The sequence below is a fragment of the Xiphophorus hellerii genome, chromosome 12 (genome assembly GCF_003331165.1).
Source record: "Xiphophorus hellerii strain 12219 chromosome 12, Xiphophorus_hellerii-4.1, whole genome shotgun sequence".
NCBI lineage: Eukaryota > Metazoa > Chordata > Actinopteri > Cyprinodontiformes > Poeciliidae > Xiphophorus > Xiphophorus hellerii.
The window spans coordinates 25842649-25861763 of record NC_045683.1 but is presented as its reverse complement, the minus strand read 5'-3'; the positions used below and the strand labels follow the sequence as shown (position 1 = coordinate 25861763).

The 19115-nt window shown below is 40.5% G+C and overlaps 1 protein-coding gene and 1 long non-coding RNA gene across 2 annotated transcripts in view; one reads left to right on the top strand and one right to left on the bottom strand.

Annotated features, from left to right (window-relative positions):
• The first annotated feature begins 751 nt into the window (after positions 1–751).
• LOC116729669 (uncharacterized) lies at positions 752–3847 on the top strand. The gene is made up of 2 exons (XR_004341188.1): positions 752–910; positions 2354–3847. It is a non-coding gene; the product is annotated as an uncharacterized LOC116729669 (long non-coding RNA).
• The window catches only part of dock5 (dedicator of cytokinesis 5), a 69389-nt gene continuing 54061 nt past the window's right edge, over positions 3788–19115 (bottom strand). Inside the window, exons 38-51 of the mRNA XM_032578344.1 lie at positions 18962–19051; positions 18584–18688; positions 18092–18233; positions 17383–17464; positions 17173–17257; positions 16222–16308; positions 15955–16131; positions 11052–11135; positions 10829–10966; positions 10398–10555; positions 10094–10217; positions 7375–7534; positions 7028–7146; positions 3788–6882 (exon numbers count right to left, since the gene is read on the bottom strand). Coding sequence (XP_032434235.1) covers positions 6799–6882; positions 7028–7146; positions 7375–7534; positions 10094–10217; positions 10398–10555; positions 10829–10966; positions 11052–11135; positions 15955–16131; positions 16222–16308; positions 17173–17257; positions 17383–17464; positions 18092–18233; positions 18584–18688; positions 18962–19051 — 1635 coding nt within the window. The 3' untranslated portion in view covers positions 3788–6798. The remainder of the gene's footprint in view (positions 6883–7027; positions 7147–7374; positions 7535–10093; positions 10218–10397; positions 10556–10828; positions 10967–11051; positions 11136–15954; positions 16132–16221; positions 16309–17172; positions 17258–17382; positions 17465–18091; positions 18234–18583; positions 18689–18961; positions 19052–19115) is intronic.

The following is a 19115-nucleotide window of genomic DNA, read 5'->3' as shown; positions in this document are numbered from 1 at the left end:
TTAATTTTCTTTTTTTTTGCTAATCTTTCCTCCAGCCCCCCTAGCGCTCCCTGGTGGCCCCCGCTTTGAAAACCACCGCTGTCAGAAAACCAACGTTTCAGTTCTGGTCAGGGTTCTGGTCGGGTTGGACGGATCAGTAATTTCAACAGAATCTGATGATAATCTCTCAGGACGCTAACGGCTAGTCGTCGCCGCTCTCTCTCTCTCTTTCTGGATGTTAGCGGTTAGCATATAAGAACCAAAAGCGCTCCGTTTCCACTGTTGGACGGGGTTCTGCTGACTGGAGAATGAGAGGTCGCGACCTTTTTCACAAAACACTACAAGACCACACAATAGCAGAAAACAGAAAAAGTACAGCCACATTTATACTACCTAAACATATAATGGACGTGATAAGTCGACAGTTTTGGTGCATTGATCATAAACTTTGGTTTTTACCGAGTGGATAAAGGTTGGTGTTGAAGTTGGCGTACTTGGCTTGCATGTCTTCTGCCAACTGTTCCAATCATCGGGTGCAGCATCATGAAATGAGGATTGGTCTAATGAAGAACAAAGTTTGCATGTTCATCCCATGCATGTGTGGGTTCTCTCTGGGTATTGTTGCTTCCTCCCACAGAATATGCATGTTGGCTTCATCAGTCACTCTTCATAGTGACGGCGTGTGTGTGTGTGTGTGTTTCTCTATTCCCCTGTAATAGACTGGAATCCTGTCCAGGATGTACTCTGCCTCTTGCCCATTGAAAAGATGGATTTGGATAGAAAAAACAAAGTTGGAATTAAAGGTACTTACAGGGAAATGAGGATGAACGTTCAGAGCATCGTTGCGTGATTAAAGGTCCAATCAAGAGTTCGATCAACGTCTCTCCCCAGTGTTTCTCAGTCTGGACAGATTCTTCCCTGGCTTCTCCTAGTAAGTGCAACTTTGTGACATCATCAGGCACCCATCTGAATTAAGGATTGCATTTCCACTTGACATAAAAAAAATACAAGAATATAACTTCCATTATTTTTTCTTTACCTTTTTGTTAAGGTTTTTAGGAGGAGACAGTTTCAAAACAAAACTAGATGAGATATGTTTCTGGCTGCAAGCTGTTTTTGCAATCAAGCTTACCGATATGCAATAGTCTAAGGAGAGATCATTTCATGGATGTAATCCATGTTATGAAGGAAAAGCCACTCATCAATTAGCTGTGAGTTATTTAGAAAGCTTACAGAGTTCTGAACAAGGAGAATAAAATCATTCACTTTAAGAAACACCTTCAAAAGTATAGAGATGAATCCAAATAAAAAGTTTGTAACATTATATATATATACATATATATATATTCTGCAAAAGGAATGCTGGGGAAAAAGTGCTGACTAAGAGATTACACATTAATGAATTCCATTCATCTCAAGATTAAAGAGTACATTTTTAGATCTGAAGAAAATAAAATAAAATCCTTTTAATCGAGATGTTTGAAACCTCTCGATTCCAAATGTTTCAAACTTTCCTACGTGACAAACGTCCTCACGTGGTTTACTCCTCTCCAAGTAAAGCGCCCTGTTTGTTTTCCCCTAAAACGCATCACAGCAAAGCGTTTCTCCATGCAACACACGAAGAAGCTGTGTTGATTTAAAAAAAAAAAAAAAAAAAAAGATAAAAAAAACTCACGCTGCTTCAGGGAGACAGCTCTGTGTGTCCCTTGGACAGACACAGCACCAAGCTGTGCCTACAGTTTACGAGTAAACACACACACACACACACACACACACACACACACACACACATATAAACAGAAACAAGGGAAACAGAGCAGAAACGGCACTGAAAGGCTGCGGTTGAAACTATTACCCTGACCTGAACGAATTTTTACACAGATGATTTTCGTATTCTGCACACAAGTGTCACAAAAACTCCAAGATGAGACCGCTGGAGAAAACACACAAATGGGATAATGAACATTTTTTATATATAGGTTCCAGACCAGATTTAACTACAGATGCTTTAGCCTTTAGCTCCCTTTAAGAAAAATCAATACATTTTGTGCTGCTTGATGGGCTTTTTAATCCAGTTTGAATGCCTCAACGTGTCCAGATTCTGATGAAATGAGTCAAACGCACATCAGACGCTGTATGTAAAAAGGACGCAAACGCTACATTTTGTCACATGTCACATTTAAAACTAGATTTTTTATTAGTCAAATAAAAGGTGTGGTGTGCATCTGTATTCAGGACCTCGAGTCGATGCTCTGCAGAACCACTTTCTGCTGCAATTACAGCTGCAAGTCTTCTGGGTTTTCTTTTTTTTTTTCTTTTTCACCAGCCTTGCACATCTAGAGACTGAAATTTTTGTCCATTTTTCTCTTTCCAGTGATCAGCATCAACCTTGTGCTGCTGTTGCTGTGCGAGTGAGGGAAATGCAACGGCTCCGATTTGGACAAACACCTGGAGATAAGGAACTTTAATACCAAATATTTTAGCTTGTCCAATTTGTGTAAAATTCAGCGACCCGGATGATGCCGCCACGTCTATAACAGTTCCCGCTCACCTGGGAGTGCGTTTGTGGGAAATGTTTGACAGTCATGTCGGGAACAGGAAGCAACGATCTCCAAACTTTTCCCGCAAAGGAGGATGCAGCCGTCCAAAAGGTGGAACTGCTCCTGCTTAAGTATTAGAACTTCCCTCTCAGTGGAGCTAATCCAACTCCTGTGACTGTACTAAATGTAAAAGAATGAATTTTTTTCTTAACTTTTCAGAAAAGTTTGCAACAGTGTTTAACAGAACACATTTCCAATCTTCAGACGGCGAAGGAACTCAAAGGCACACAGACGGAGCGACTGGCCTGGAGTCAACCTGAGCTGTCAAAGAAGCTGGAAAGACACCAAAAGGAACAAAAAGAACGATACTGTTACAAATAACATGCTTTTTTCTTTCTTTTTTTTAAATCAATTTAGCATGAAGCTGTAAGCATGTTGCATTATGCAGGCCCACTTCCACAGAGGGGTTCCTGAGCGTCTAGTTAAAGCTGGCAGCTACAACACCGCTCTGTTTGCATGAGCGAACATCAGTACAAGTGTTCATTGCTCCTGAGGTTTCCTGGCAGAGTTATCTCCCTTACCTCACAATCTGACAGGAGGGGTACAGGCCATTAAAAATCCTGATTAGCCAGACCCAAGCTCACAACACACACACACACACAAACACGCGAGCATCCTCCATAAACATCTTATAAACCCCACCCCAGTCGATAACAAACCCCGTGTGAATCACCGTGAGCTACAGCAGCATCATTTACCTTCATCTGACCCGTGGTATTTGAAAAGCATAAATCACCTGGGTTTTCTTTTTTTTTTTTTTACATTTTTTTATGCCGGCTTGTTGGATGTGTTGAAACCGAATGTGTAATTTGTCACGCTATCAGCATCCAAACCACTATCGGAGTACCCACAGAGAATAACCTGTGTTCTCTGTGGTTGCACAACTGCACTTAAGCGACGGAGAGAAAACACTTTTCAAACAAAAGGAGACATGCTAAGCTTGTTTTTTTTTTTCTTTTAATCTTTATTTTATTTCAGTCAACAGCTTGTTCATTATAAAAATATCACTATATGTCTGTAGAATCACTGTTTATAAACATTTCTGCTTTTTAAAGAAATCTGCACTATACAATGAAATGAATCCCTTGTAAAACATCGGTCTAAAAATAGAATAAAAATAGCAAAGACATAATTATCAGTTCAATTTGATCTCTATCAAAACAGCATGCACTCAGATTCAGCACCCCGGAGGCACATCATTTGTTTTGCTTATTTAAAAATAATAATAATAATAATAATAAAAAAAAAAAAAAGATTTACAGTGTTCGGTAAAATGACTTTGCTTCCAACATAATGTAAACACCCGCTGTGCAAATCTCAGAAGTTTTTTTTTTGTATTTTTTTTATGAACAGAAACACCACCTGAATTTTCAAGCTAAAGTGACCTCCAGAGACGTTTTGTATTTATGGCTCCGTTAAAAGTCCCAGCAAAAACACATTTGGAAACTTTGCTCATTTACTCTCCTGTCAAGAAACTTTTATGCCCCTGCAATAAATATTTACCGGGAGCCTGAAGCAGACATGCTCAGCACGGCGACCCAAACCCTCATAAACGTGCTCATTAACAAGATCTAATTTGGGTTTTATATCATTTTTAAAGGCCCTGCTTCTCAAGCTGTGCTCTCTTGGTTTGCCTTTAGCGTTACCGTTAGGAAAGTTTGGTATCAATTACTGTTACAGATAAGTTTGTGAACACACCAAACAATGTAGAGGTAAGAGGCGATGAGAGCCAAAAAAAAAAAAAAAAAGAACTTAAGTTCATTTATGTTCTACATAAAAAGAACTTAAGAAGAGTACTAGAGCTCCCTGAAGCAGATTACATTGAAGAACGAAGTAGCTCTGGTAGCTAGCATGTTATTTACCTCTTGTGTCGTACCTTGGCTCTCACCCAACTGCTCCCCTTTGCTGAGTTGGAACACCAGCAAGAGTTGCAGTAAAGTTAAGAAGAAAAATAAAACAATAAAGGAATTGCTAATCAATGAATCTGATATTCAGGCTAACCGGAGTTAGCAAGGGACGCTAACAGTAATACATTTCATTTGGACTTTCAAATACTTTAGCAGTATGTTCATCAACAGAGGCCACATAATGTTTGTGCGAACAGTTTAACAAGATGCATCTGAACTATCAATCATGTATGCGAGGCGGCCATATTTTATTTTGGAACCTGTGATTTTTTTTTTTCCCCCACTCAGGATTTCAGCATCTGGAAATCTACTGTGGAACTATAAACTTGCAAATTCCTGCTTCTGAGGAGAAAATGGAATGCATCATTAATATCCATCAAATAAATCAGAACCAAGAAGGTTTTAAAAAGATATTTTCTTATTTTGAGGGTCACACGGGCTGCGATAAAATGAGAGAGAGCAAGACTTTCAGCAGATAACAAGAGGGTCTAACAGAAAATGCCAAAGTTGCTATGTTTGATTCTTTAAAGCAATCAACCTGTCCGTCATGGGAAAGGGTGGATTTGGAAATTTCGGCAGCTTTTTGGAATTAGAGACCAACGTAATCTAACTGCAGATTTTCTGACGCTAACTGCTCTAATTGCAAATAGAAGTTGCGAAGTCGATTTAAAATGTTCAATTGTAATCATTGTGTCTTTTTGCAAATTGTATAAAAATGAGAACAATGCTGCTTTTGCTTCAAATATAAATAATTGCTAACTTGGTCACTTTGTTCCTCTTTCATAAACAGACAATTTCAAAACGTATGTGTTGCGTTATCCACTTGCCTACATTTTTTATATATGCCATGCTTTGCACATGGACAAATAAATATATTTCTATTTATTTGGGTTGGTCATAGTGGTGGGTTATTGGGATAAAGATTAATCCGAATAAAAAATTAAAGTACAAACTTGGAAACCACATTTGTGCACTTTTCCTGAATAAACAAGGTCCATATATAGATGACTTTGAGGTAAAATGACCAAGACCCAGAAAGGTTAGACATGTATATATGTTTTGTTTGGAACAATGCAACATTGTTTAAGAGAAATCAAAAATAGCTCAAATCTGAATAGGAAAAATGGACCCAGAAAACTCTGTTTTTCTTTCATAACACAATAAATGGAAAAAAATCCAAATCCTGTTAAGAGACCATCAACATGTTTGTCAAGGTGATGGTCTGAGAGAGCTGCAAGATGGTGGATGTTATAAAAAGTTAGAGGAAAATTGTTTAAAGGCGTATTTAGGGAGCTTCAACACAACTATACACAAAACTAGGAAAAAAGTCCGTCAGGTTTTCAACATCAGGTTTTGCACAAAGCAGACTAACAGCATTTGACGCGAACCAATCGCGCTTCGTTTCGTTTGCTTTTTGGCTCCGGCTCTACACTTAAGCAGGTTTGACAGTGGTATCAAATGTTTCCTTTATCCTTTCTTTTTTTGGTCAACACTGCCTACCGCAGCGTAGCGTATCAACAGGTACGGCGTCGGGTTCGTCGTTAGCAACGAGCGCAGAATCTGCTGCACATTCAATAATGCCATCCAGTGTCTCGGAAACCTTGGCGGGTCGGAATGAAAGGCTGCGCTTTCACAAATAAAACAGGAACACAATCAACAGACACAGACCAACTCCGCTTCAGACCAACAGTTGCCTTCTGTACATGGTAATCCCTGCCTATTAGTTAAGTTTGACATTTATCTAATGCAGCTCTTTGTATAGGGAATGCTGTTAAACAGCCAGAGGGAGAGTGAGTCATCCAGTGTCGCTCCATACACAAACATAAAAATAAAAACATGACGCTGTACCATTATTCATTCCATTTGTTTGCCACTGATTAAACAGAAAATGCACTGCTGTGACCCATCTTGAGGGAATGAGTCTTTCATTACCTTAATAAGCCCACAGAGCCTAAGATTGTACCTTAAATCACAACCCAAATCATGCATCCGGTTCTGCTGTTTTGACGACGGATCCTTCCCATCAGATTAACGCTGCGATAATCACTCAAATTTAAGAGCGGAGGACAGCTTGGAAATCAAAGTGAACTGAAAAGAAGCAAATTACTCCAACTAAACAAAAAAAAAAAAAAACCCCGAAGAAAACAAGCCAGCCCTGCTTCTCCCCTCAATGTTCCGGTTCTCTACTGTACCCCCACTGTGGCGTCTCCATGACGTCTAAAACGAGACTGCGCTTTCATCACAGCCAAATCAGGGAATTAATGAAACTCCCAAGGTCGGCGCGTAGGTGTTGCCTTACTGGGGTGTTGCTCTTACGAGGGGAACATTGACTTTCGAGTCTTCGGAGGAGGCGGAGGAGGCTTGTTCTCAATTTTCACAGGTAGCGGAGGGACAAACTGTGGGGGAAAAAAAAAAAAAGGTTCGTGTTAAGACTTTAAATATAAATAAAATCCAATTTAAAAAAAAACAGAGCATTTTCACGTTTACTAGCCATTAAACATGCATTAGGGAGGGGCTGTTATTTCCTCTAAGCAGATGTACCTCTGAAGAGATGGCGAGGTTGTCAATCTGGTGCGGAGGTTTCTTCGGAGGCATGGGTGGGGGAGTCCCTGGGGTGTCGATAGTATTGGCATCGTTGTCGCTGAGGAGTGATGAATAACCTAGCGAGGGGGAGGGGCGAATAAAAACTCTTCAGACCACATCCGTCTGTGAATGTGTGTGTGACCTGATTAGCTCCGCAGACCAGAATGTGCTTACGCCCCAGAAAGAAAAAAAAAAAAAAAGTCTGTCAGGTTCCCCCCTTTATTGTGTGGAAAAGCAGAACTTTAAGACGGGGAGAAGTGCAGTGTGGTGCTTCTCAGAAGAGGAAGGAGCTCTTTGCTACGTACTGGAGCTGCGCGGCGTGTTTGGAGTGTGTGGGGAGGCGGCGAGCGGGCTGAGTTGGTTAGACAGGCTGAGCTGGGATGAAACGCCCTGGAAAAGGGAGAGGGTGAGCCGTCTGTCACCGAGCTGCAAACTTTTGGGTCTCTGCTGCTTGTCTGGTGAAACCTGGGTGGTAGTGGGAGGGGGGGGGGAGTCAAGAAAAAAACAAAAAAAAAAACAGGCGTGGAAAAATAAGATCTCCAAGAAAAGCACAGAAAACCATAAAGAAGTGCTCTGTTTTTCACTATTACACTTAAAATACCTTCAAATGAGCAAAAGCGCTCACACTTCTCCAACCGCGCTGGAATTTTATTGGGATTCTATGAGACAAATCAAGACCAAGTCCCAAACGGTTGAGATGAAAAGAAAAGGGATACATGGTTCTGAAAATGCACACCACATAAGCGCAGCGTTGATCTGTATTGAACCCCGTTTCCTTCTGGACCCCTAAATAAAATCCACTGACACCAGCTGCCATCAGAAGTGAGTTAAACTGTGAATACGGTCGTGTGTAGCTTCATCTCATAATAAAAGACCCAGATTCAGCTAGAGGGACTATTTGGGCTCTCCAGAATGAAATGGAGAGTTGTAGAGATATTTCTAGCAGGGTAAAGTTATAACAGGGTTTCTGCAACTCAAATTTAAGACTTTAAAGACCATTAAAGTCTTTAAACAGCTTAAGACCTACATCTCCACAGAAATGGACCAACTTTGTCCAGCCGACTGGCGATAAATGTGCACTTGCCCAAGACGGTCGCAAAAAAAAAAGAAGCTAGCTAGTTAGCTTTTTATTGCTAGCTAGATTTTTAAAATTTTTAGCAAGTGAGTTACAGCTAGCATAAACTGTCTCAAATCACAGAACGCAATGAATAAGTCTGAGCGTCACTCTCACAAGGGTTTTTTTTTTTGTCAAAACTTGCCATAAACTAAACACGATTCCCATAAGCATTGTGGGACATTACATATTACAAGTAAATAAATAAAAAGAAAAAAAGAAAACGCATACTCAAATCCCAATCTCAGTCAGGTCAAAAGGGTGTAAATACAGACGTTTGAAAACCGACCTCACCGGTCTCAGTCTCTTCTCCGTCCTTGTGGTTGTATTGTCTGAGTTGCTGAATTTTAAAGCCTAACTTTATAATTATTAATATTGTCGTGTTCTGCTCCTCAGTATAATATAATAGCTTACTGCCTGGCACCAGTTCAAATCCAAACAATATTAATGTGTTAGGAAGGCCCGGTCAGACTGCAGATCTAAATCTAACTGAAAGTCTGTGGCAAAACTCGAAAGTGGATCTTATGAGGCACTCTTCGTTTAATCTGACTGAGATTGAGCAGGCAGATTACAGGATGAGGAGGCAGTACTGTAGAATCTAGACATGCGAGCTGGCAGACGCTCACCCCAAATGACTTACAGCTGTAATCTAGGCAAACTGTTGAAAGCCAAGTGAAATCTCTTCTTTTTACGCTTTTCTTTTTCAGCTATTCACTATTTTCTGTTGGTCATAAAATACACAAGTGTATGCAGTTATCGCACAAAGTGAAAAATATCCAGAGGTATGGATAATTTGGTAGGGAACCAGAGCTTAACATACAGCAACTGTAAAAATGTATTCATCCCCTTGGATCTTTTGCCCTTTTATTGCTTTAACAAATCAATCATGATCAAAGCAATTTGGCATTTTTGGAAAAAAATATTTTTTTACCAAAAGCAAAAATGAAAACTGATTTCTACAAAGTAATGACAAGCAAAAATATTTCACATTAAATGAGTGACTGTGTAAATATTCGCCCCTTCAAGTCAGTATTTAGTAAACATGCTGTAGAAACTATAGAAATGCGTCTCCATTCTTCTGTGCAGAACTGTTCAAGCTCTGTCACGTGGGGATTCGTTGCGAAGTCCTGCCACAAATTCTCTATATGATTGAAATCTGGACTTTGACTAGACCAGAACATCCGCCTAGCTGTCTTCAAGGCATTTCTGTGCTCTGGGTTTTTGTCTCACTGGAAAACAAACGTTCTCTGAAGCTGTAGTTCTCTTCTCCAGCATTTCCCTATTTTTTATTGTATTTTTTTTGCTGCATTCATTTTACGAACCTTCCAGGGATTGCTGCCGGGACGCATCCCCACAGCATGATACTGACACTGCCGTGCTTCACAGAGATGATGCGTTTGTGGTGATGTGTGTAGTGTTTAGGGTCTGTCAAACATAGCGTCTTGTCTGATGGCCAAAAATGTTCATAGCCTTGGAGACTTTTTTTTTTTGTGTCCAGCTCCTGACTTTTACGTTTCAGTAAGCTTTTCTCTGATTTGTGTTCCTTTGACTTCATGCTGATTAACCAGTGAACGGACCTTCCAGACACAGGTGTTTTTATAATACAGTGACTGCACTCAGGTGATTTCCATCCACACATTGTGAGAATATTTTTTACCAGTTGGCTCGTCCTTTGTTCAATTAGGCAAGTCGCTTTAAAGGGGGTTGGATATTTACGCACTTACCTCATGTTAAATCTTTTCATTTAATTGCTACTTTGTAGATGTGCTTTTGTCAAAAAAAGCAGAGTTTTGCCAATTGCGGTTGATATGTAAAAGCAATACGAAGGGTAAAACATCCAAGAGGGCGAGGACTATTTATAGGCACCGTGTAACTGTACGTAGCACAGTTGCACAGACATAAGGCCTCACCTCATCTGCATCCGACTGCTTCTCCAGCAGCACTTGCGATTTGCTCACGCTCCACTCCTTTCTGTTCTTCCGAGCGATCCTGTTGTCTTCCTCGGAGCGGGACAGAACAGAAACCCTGCGATCACTGGGACAAGCCGACGAGGAGCGGTTAGCGAAACCACCCGAGGCACAGAAACAGACGCAGGAAAATGTAAAACAAAGGGGACGAATGACTCTGTTTTATGCAAGAATAGTAATTAAAGAAAAATGAAAAAAAAACGTGTGATTATCAGTCAGGGCGATGTGAGGATGTGGCTGCACTGACTCTTGGGAGGAGGCCCCGTCCGAGGAGCCGCTGGAGAGGCCCGAGGACGTGCTGGACAAGGTGGACGCAGTGGACATGCGGCGCAGGGTGGAAGACATGATGTAGGGCACGACGACCGAGCCCACGCGGCTCTTCTTCTTCTCAGTCAGAGAGCAGGGCTGGGACACACAAATGGGATTAAGCGTCACCGGGGTGCGGGTGGAGGGAGACGGAGAGGAGAGAGGGAGGGGTGGTGGGATCTTGGCAGGAAGATTCAGAGTGACAAGCGAGGCACAGGTTGAAAAAGCCTGGCTAAAAGAAGATTTATGGTCCTGTGCTAAAATAATGTACACTATCCTTTGAATGAGAAACGTTTGATAGGAAGGCAAGAGGGCCAATAGCAAAAGTTGGCACCCCGCTGCACGAAATCGAGTTTTCAGCTGGCAACCCACCAAGGTTATGACGCCGTACAGCTTCTCCACTTTCTCCCGGAGATCTCGGAAGCAAGTGACTAAACGATTGTGTAAGGGCTTCAGCTGCTCCGTCGCCTTCTCCCCGTGGAGGCGAATCCCGTCTTCCAGGAGCGGGATCTGTTGGGAGCGAGGGAGGACATAAGTAGAGCACAGGTGTCTGGCGAAAGAGAGAGGAAAAACAAGGGTTTTTGATAAATTTTACCTGCAGGGCGATGAGCTGCTTAAGGACCCCGATGCGTTCGCGGTCTCCCGGGTGCTCTTGGATGTAGGTGTCAGTGAAGAACGCCTGAAGAAGATGGAAACTGGGTGACGACTGGGCGGCATGTTGAGCGCGCTCATTAGAAAATGTGTCTGCGAGCAACAGAGAGCCGGCTGCTACAGCGTTACAAAGACGCTCCCGTGTGAACAGGACTCCGCAACTCCGAACACAACGGAAACCAGAAATCATGTCAAACAGAAGTGGGCATCCATTGTTAAATGACAGCCAGACGACTTTATTAGTGCAGCCTGGTGATGTTTGACCACATCATCCTCAGCTATATCCCAATGCAGAGAAAAGTGTTAAGTCACATCAGTTTTAATAACATGTATGACCTTATTTCTATGGTATAAAAATATACTGTTAAAACAAACCAGATATTTATTAAAAAAAATAAGGTAGCACTTTATTTGACGGGGTTTTTAAAGTGTCAATAATGCAAAGTTGGCACTTTTAATGGACTTTCAATGTAACTTTCACAGCAACTTTGCATTAAAAGTGTCATTATTTATCAAATGACATTTCATGATAACCGTCAGACATTCATGAAAACTCCTTCATCTTCATGACAGACATTATATCACATTCATCTCAGTCTTACGCACACCCCGTCAAATAAAGTGCTACCAAAAATATCATTTTTTATTTCCCTGTCTGAGATGAAAACAAAACTTTTCCTGGTTTAGGTCAGTTGGAATTACCAGAATTATTAATGTCCGGATAGTGATAGAGAGTAGGGCTGAGCAACATGCCTTAAAAATTAAATCTCTGATTTTTCGTTTTACCCCAGGCGAGATCTAATGTTAATAAATGTTTTTTTCCTCCAACTGTCTTTCCTTAAAAAAAAAAGAAAGATATTACAAATGACAAGATATCAATCCTCCCTTCTGTGAGTTGTACGCCCGAGTATTAGAGCCAGCTTATTTAATTACAACATAGTCGCAATATTAGCAACGAAAGATGCACTGTTACCAGGAGAAAGTTTTAAAACTATGAGGAAAAAAAGCGAGAAATGAAGAAAAGTCTTAGATCATTTTTTTTGTGTACGTGTTGGAGTTCTCATAAAGTTATGTCATTCTCCAAATATTCCGACTGTATTCTTTTAATATTGTAACTTCATTCTCACAATTAAGAAAGAAAAAACTGATTGATCCGTATATTTTGTCGTAGAATTGGCCTGAATTCAATTGAAACCGTTAAACAAGATGGCCGTCTGAACTATGGAAACCCAAGGAGAGAATTCGTAGGGAAAAAAAATGTAATCTTCAAAAACCATAAACAATCTTAATTAATAAAATATAATCAAACCTAATAGAATTATTTTTTAAAGACATTTATTTAAATGTTCCTCTTTTAAAACGTTCTGGATATCTTTCCGTTTGCTGGAGCACTGACCCTTTCCTCCCGACTGAACCGGAGTCAGGTGCTCACACACACCTTCACACATCCCACCACATTTTTCTGCACAGGACTGACAGCAGGATTTTGTGTCGGCCACTACAAAACACCGACTGATTTAACGGTAAACATACGGTCACTGTCCATTAGGAGGCTCCATTTGTGCCGGATCTTTAACTTCCTGGCTGAAGTCTTCAATATTTCCACTTAATGTTTTTTTTTTTCTTCGTGGTGCCATCAAGTTTCCTCGCCCCCAGCAGGAAAACACCCAACGTCATCAGGGCGGAAAGGTTCCTCTTTTTCCCTCCAGACATAACGCTAGTCGTTATGGACAAAGAGTTCAATTTTAGTTATATCACACCAGATATTAATGTCTTTGTCTCTGAGTTCATTTGCAAACTGCAGCTAGTCTTTCTATGTCGCTTTTTGAACTAATGACTTCTTCCTCTCTGATTGGCTCTCCAGGCACTTCTCTTGTTTTTCTTCGTCTTTATAAGGTCTACTGCTTTTGTTCTGGAGTCGATGCTCACTTGTCACATCATGACACTTTCACCTGTGGGAAACAAAACTCGTTTCCTTCCGTAAACCGTGTGAAGGCTGGTTTTTCATATGTGGCCTAGAGCTGCATATTATTGTTAGAACTGCTTAAGCAGATGTGGCATCTTCGGGCAACAGGAAGTGATGGCCAAGGATGAGGTAGACAGGTGCACAACTGTCGTCTCAATATCTTGGCTTACATTTCTTTAGAATTTTTGTCATGTCACTTAGAAAAAATTGTATATTTAAAGTGTTTTAAAGTACATAAATTGTTTCTCGTCTTGCAAAGTCATGATGTCAGTATTTGGGCTTTTGTAGAAAATTTCCAGTCATAATAGTCTTACTGTATGTATACTTCAGGATTAAAACGAAATCTCTGAAAATATGATCATCACTCCAAGATTTAGCAAATAAAAATTAAACCGTGAATCCCAACAAACCTAAAACCAGAAAAGTTTGGGCTGATTTATTGTCAGACAGTGATAAAAATAAATAAAAGTTATATCTTTCTGTACATTAAAAATAAATATCTGGTTTCAACTGTATGCTTGGTCGAAAAAACAAAAACAAAACCCACAAGAAATCTAGGTTTCAGTCTTCTTGTTCTTCATCCAGAAATCTTCTCCTTCACTTATTATTCAGCAGAGTAAGAAGGAGAAAGTGTTCACTGGAGTAAAAGCTTTTGGCATCGAGCGGTGGTTCGATATTGTTGTGGACATAAAAACATTTATTATAAAGGGAAGCGGAGGATATGAAGCTGAAGGAGTTGGAGAGGACGTTACTGTAGCGGCAGAGCGGCGCAGCGTTCGCTATGAGATCAGTTAAGAGAAATAGTTTTGTCTCGGTCGGTACATTTCTAACAGGAAACAAAAGCTAAAAATTTTATTCTGTTAAAGCAGATCTTAAGAGAATCAGTAAGCCTCTCCAGTTATTCACCACTGAGTACCTTTGCTTTACTCTCTTAGCAGAAAGATATTCATCGAAAAAACATAAAAAGGATTTTACAACAGAATAAGCTGACAGGGAAGTTCAAATATAGGACAGTGGGAGAAAAGACTGAGATCAGGGCCCAGATTACACATCTGAGTGATCAATTCGTGTGTTTGCTTATGTCTGAGCAAATATGAAATAAAATTGGAGTCTAGTCACCAAGCTAGATTTAGAAATAGAAATCTACGTTGTTTTAATGGTTTGTTTTCTTCACCAGGATTAAAAAAAAGAAAGAGTAGAGGAGTTTCTCAGAGTTAAAGTAAAAGCCTAAATTATCTAGAGGATAAAAACAGAGCTGCTATTTGTAGGCAGTAATGCTAATCATGCTGACTGATAAAATAATAGGCAAAAGACGGTTTGAAATGTCACTAGCATGAGCCGGTAATTGTTTTAAAAAGAAACGACATCTGTCAAAATGGTTTTTTCAATTGCGTAACTGAGTAGCAGCAGCTCTACTAATACGAAGCATTGAGGATCCATCACTGCAGGCGCACTCCTGTTTAGGTATAAATAAATTAATCCTTACACCGTGTTACGCATTTGAGTAAATTTTAGTCTTGTGAAAGGGGATGTGTTCTAATTCTGTTTTCATTGTGTTGTATTTACATAGATAAAACACCTGGAAGAGTTTATTGTGCTTGCAAAACTGTTACCTGGGCCTGGTTTTGAGAATAAAAAGTGAAAAAATTAGATTTTTAATTCGCACATTGCAATGCAAAGAAAATCATTTTTTGATTGACAGAAAAATGGAGTCAGTTAAAATACGAGAAGTTCACAAAGCCAGAGATCAGAAAATGGACACCACATCTCTAATCTAATTATATCTAATTTGGTAGAAAAACTGACAAAGATCGAAGAAATTGAGAATTAGTAGTATAGGATGTGGAACATGACACTGAAATATTGTTAAAACCTCAAAAATTAGGCAATAACATTTCCCTCATTTGAATGAAAAACATTAATTTTGATCGTGTTCCATTGATTTAGTTCTTAAAAGTTGGTTGGTTATACAACACCTATAATATTTATTTTGGAAAATATTGATCATCATGTAACTTTTGCATTAAAATCAGAGTATTTCATAGCTAATTTAAGCCTGTCCTGACCTAAGAATATTAAAATTGTATCGAGTTTTCAGATGTGAGGCCTCCACCAGTCCCCATGGAGGCCAGAAACTATTTTGATTAAATCTGTTGTCATTAGTAGGTTCACGCGTCATAACGTACATCCAATTATTGTTCATTAATGACGCAGAAAAGCACTTAATAGAAAAAAAAAAAAAAAAAAACATACAACGGGAGTGGATTTCACAACTCAAAACGCTTAAGGCCTCTCTGTTTGTTGGCTAAACACTGAGAAATTACTCATTTTGTTACATGGCACTTATTATTTTTGTAAAAAAAAACAAAACAAAGGTGATGAAAAAAAATCTCTGTTTCTATGTTGTGAGTCTAAACCAGGTTACAGGATGACTCAGTTAAATTACGCATTTGATTTGATGCAGTCCAAATTAAAATTAGCACCTTGCGGCGGCATGCCTCTCCAGTTCACACTCAGTGCCACTCAGTCTGACCTTTTGATTGCTAAATGTCAGCGCATTATGATTCTACCCAAGCAGACATCCGCATGAGATCGTGTTATTACTACCTTACGACTATTTAAGACTCAACCGAAAAGATGTTCGGAAAGGTCAAAGTGGCAGTGCCCTTTGACCACCGAAGTCAAGTGTGTGGAGTCTGAAGACAAAAAGAAAATAAAAAATGTATTAATTAATAAAAAGTCACTCGTGTTTGTTCTGTAGATATTGAATAAAAGAAAGGATATGTGCATAGATGACATGAAATATTTAAGAATCCAGTCACTGGAGGCAGAAAAAGTGCACTCTGCAGCAAATCTGTCATACTAAATCACAAAGCCAGACCTTCTCGTAGTTGGAGAAGCCGCCCATGACGGCGGGGTCGACGATGCCGCTGAGCATCATGGACAGCGGGTTGATGGACAGTGACCGGTCGCAGGCCTGCTGCTGCACCAGGTTGCTCAGCTTCTCGTTGGCCATCTCCATCGTTTCAATGGCGTTCATCAACGGACTGATCTCCTCCTGACACGCAGACGAGCGTTCGTCATTAATAACTTAAGAAACGACAATACAACAAAACAACATGATTTAGGAATGAGGGCTGCTTCTCACCACCGAGACGGATTTGACTTCAAACCATTTGAGGATCCCAGGGAAGCGGTAGGCGGTGATGTAAGTGGTTCTCTCAATCCACATGGTCTGTGGGGCGGAATATTAATACAATGCTCAAGGGGTAAGACATTCACTGCTTTATTCATTTAAGGACTTTTTTTTTTTTTGCTGCTCCAAATTTGTGCTTTTCCATCGTCTTGAAATAATCCGGTTGACTCAGTCCAATTGGGGAGCAAAATTGCAACATTTGTTACATTTTCAGCTGCGCTGTGTCAAACGAACCAAACGAATTGACAAAATTGTTCTCCTCCCCGTCTGTGGTGGCGCTGCACCAAAAACTAATGAAGGAAACGACATGAAAACCTCTGAAGAAGACATGAATGCATCGTGACGAAATGTAAACAAAAATGGAGCAGCGTCGGATCACGTGGTTGCTCAGTTATATAGTAATAGGGAAAGAAAAAGCATTTCATTTGGACTCATTGAGGGAATTTGAGGAAAGAAAAGGTAGAAAAACCAGAAAGATGGCAGTAGTGAGACAGTGATGGATGCAAACTGCCGTTAAAAACTAAAAGAAGAAGAAGTACTGTCAGATTTTAGCAGTGGTTGGATTTCTTTTTGTCTTTGGTAAAGATACAAGCACTTTCTCCCGCTAGCCTTAGACTCTCACGTTTGTTTTGGTTGTATTTACCCAGAATGCCCTGCAATATAGTTCACTTCCTGCTTTTGGAGCGGTCTCCAGTCCTATGGCATCCACATATGCATACAAACCGAGACCGAGGTTTTTAGGCGGATCATTGTTCGCTTTTTTTGGTCCGCGTCAGAGTTGAGTTTGATTGCGCGTTCACGCCTCCCCAAGCGAAGTCTAGTAAAACAAACTGCAGTCCAACTGAAGGGGACTAGCCAGGGCTGGTGTGAACAAGAATAAAAATAAATGTAAAAAGTGCTCACAGCAAACTCGTTGTCCGGGTCCTTTTCACCTTTCCTGAAGGGCCTTGAGTACTGGAACTGGTCCACTTCATTGTGTCTGTAATAGCTGCAGGGGAACAAGAGAGGACAGCGATGAGTTAGCACTTTGTCCACAGAACTACACCCCCGCCTGCGCCCCCACCCTGGGATTGAATAGGAAATAAATCAGCCTTTAAATGTTGTGTCACACACTTTAATATCTGCTCTGGAACCCCCTTGTCTTTGAACCGTTGTGGCACCGTGAGAACAGGCTTCACAGTGAAGCACTGGATGTCTGTCCAGTTCAGTTAAGGATAAAAACCAGAAACAACGAGCGAGACGAGACGAGACAAATTGCTCTGAATCATTCGGTGTTTTTTTTTTTTCCTTTCTTTTCGTTGGAAGTTGCGAGGCTGCAATTAGATAGAGTGGTACTTGAAGCTGAATGTTTACAAGGGAAACTTAACACACGTTGCACCGAGCTGGTACCGTTTATTCTGAGCACAATACCTCGTCGGGATTCATCCCTGTTGAGCTTTTCCATATTTTGCCACGTTAAAACCACAAACTGCAACTTATTTTATTAGGATTTCATGGTTTTTGGGGGCGTCGGTTTGTCTTTAAGGGTTTCACTAGAACTGCTTTGTACATTTAGATGAGAATTTTTTTCCCGCTCGTTCTTCTTTGCAAAGCGGCTCAAACTCAGATCGGATCAAGAGAACCTTGAGGTTTCACCACAAATTCTCATTCCCATTTGGGTCTGGGCTTTGACTGGGCCATTCTATCACATGAATATGTTTTGATCTAAGGAATTCCATAGTAGCTGCAGGTGGTTTTTTTTTATTATAAAAACAGAGAATGTTGTGAATTTTAGGGAGCAAAAGACTGGGTAACTTTTAAGTGCTTGGCTTCTGAAGGATACGCTGCCCAGGTGAATTGCAGATGTCGTCCCCAGGGGGCGCTGTGCTCGTCATCCGGACTGCATTTGGGAACTGAGAGAGCAGCTTTAAGCTGAAATCTTCCAGCCACTCGTACTCTTTGCCTCGGTAGATGAACATTTTGTTCTGCAGGATGTATGAAAAAAAAAAAAAAAAAAAGAAATATTGTGTAACCCATCAAATCAAAGCCTATAAACAAAAAGAATTGTCATCAAGGTTAATTTACATACTTAATGAGGTTGTGTGTGTGTGTGTGTGTGTGTGAGTGAGGGGGAGCGGGGGGAAATGATTAAACCTTCAACGAGACTGCATTCATTCTGACATTCTCTTGTGGCATCAAAAAGCCAATAACCTTTATTGGAATTATTGCACATTGCCCCAAGAAATATTTCAAAATGCCAACCCGTTGCATAAGCCCAGCAATATGAGGTTGTCTCTAAGTCTCCATTTATTGAAACAGGTAATCATTTTCTTACCCTGAGGAAAGAAGGGAATCCAAGGCCATAATATCCGACAGCAAAGTACTCCGGCTGCGGCCGCATGGCGTGCATTATTTGCTCATAGAACTTGGCTTGTTTTTTCTGCGACGACGAAAGGCGTTGAGGCAGCATGATGTAATTAAGTTTGTTGCAAATATGTCAGCGGTCACAAATTGAAAAAGAAGAAGAAGAAGAAACAATTATAATACAGCTGAAAAGAAGAACGCTCTTTGTCCTTGGAGGCGGTTTTAGGTATATGTCTTTAATGGTTTTTTGCAAAAGAATCACTTTTACATCAGAATTTAAATTCTTTTCTAACTTTAAATGTCGGACGCTTTAATTGCAGAGCGCGCCCGCCCCCCCGCTCGCTCTTACCAGCAGCTCGCTCAGCTCCATGAAGTCAAACATGTGGATCTCGTGCATCTTGGCCAGCTGCTTGCCCAGCTCGATGGCCTTCTCCCACATCTGACAAGACAGGGGATGCGCTCAATTAACAGAGGGGAGGAACCATAAAACACCAGCTTAGAAA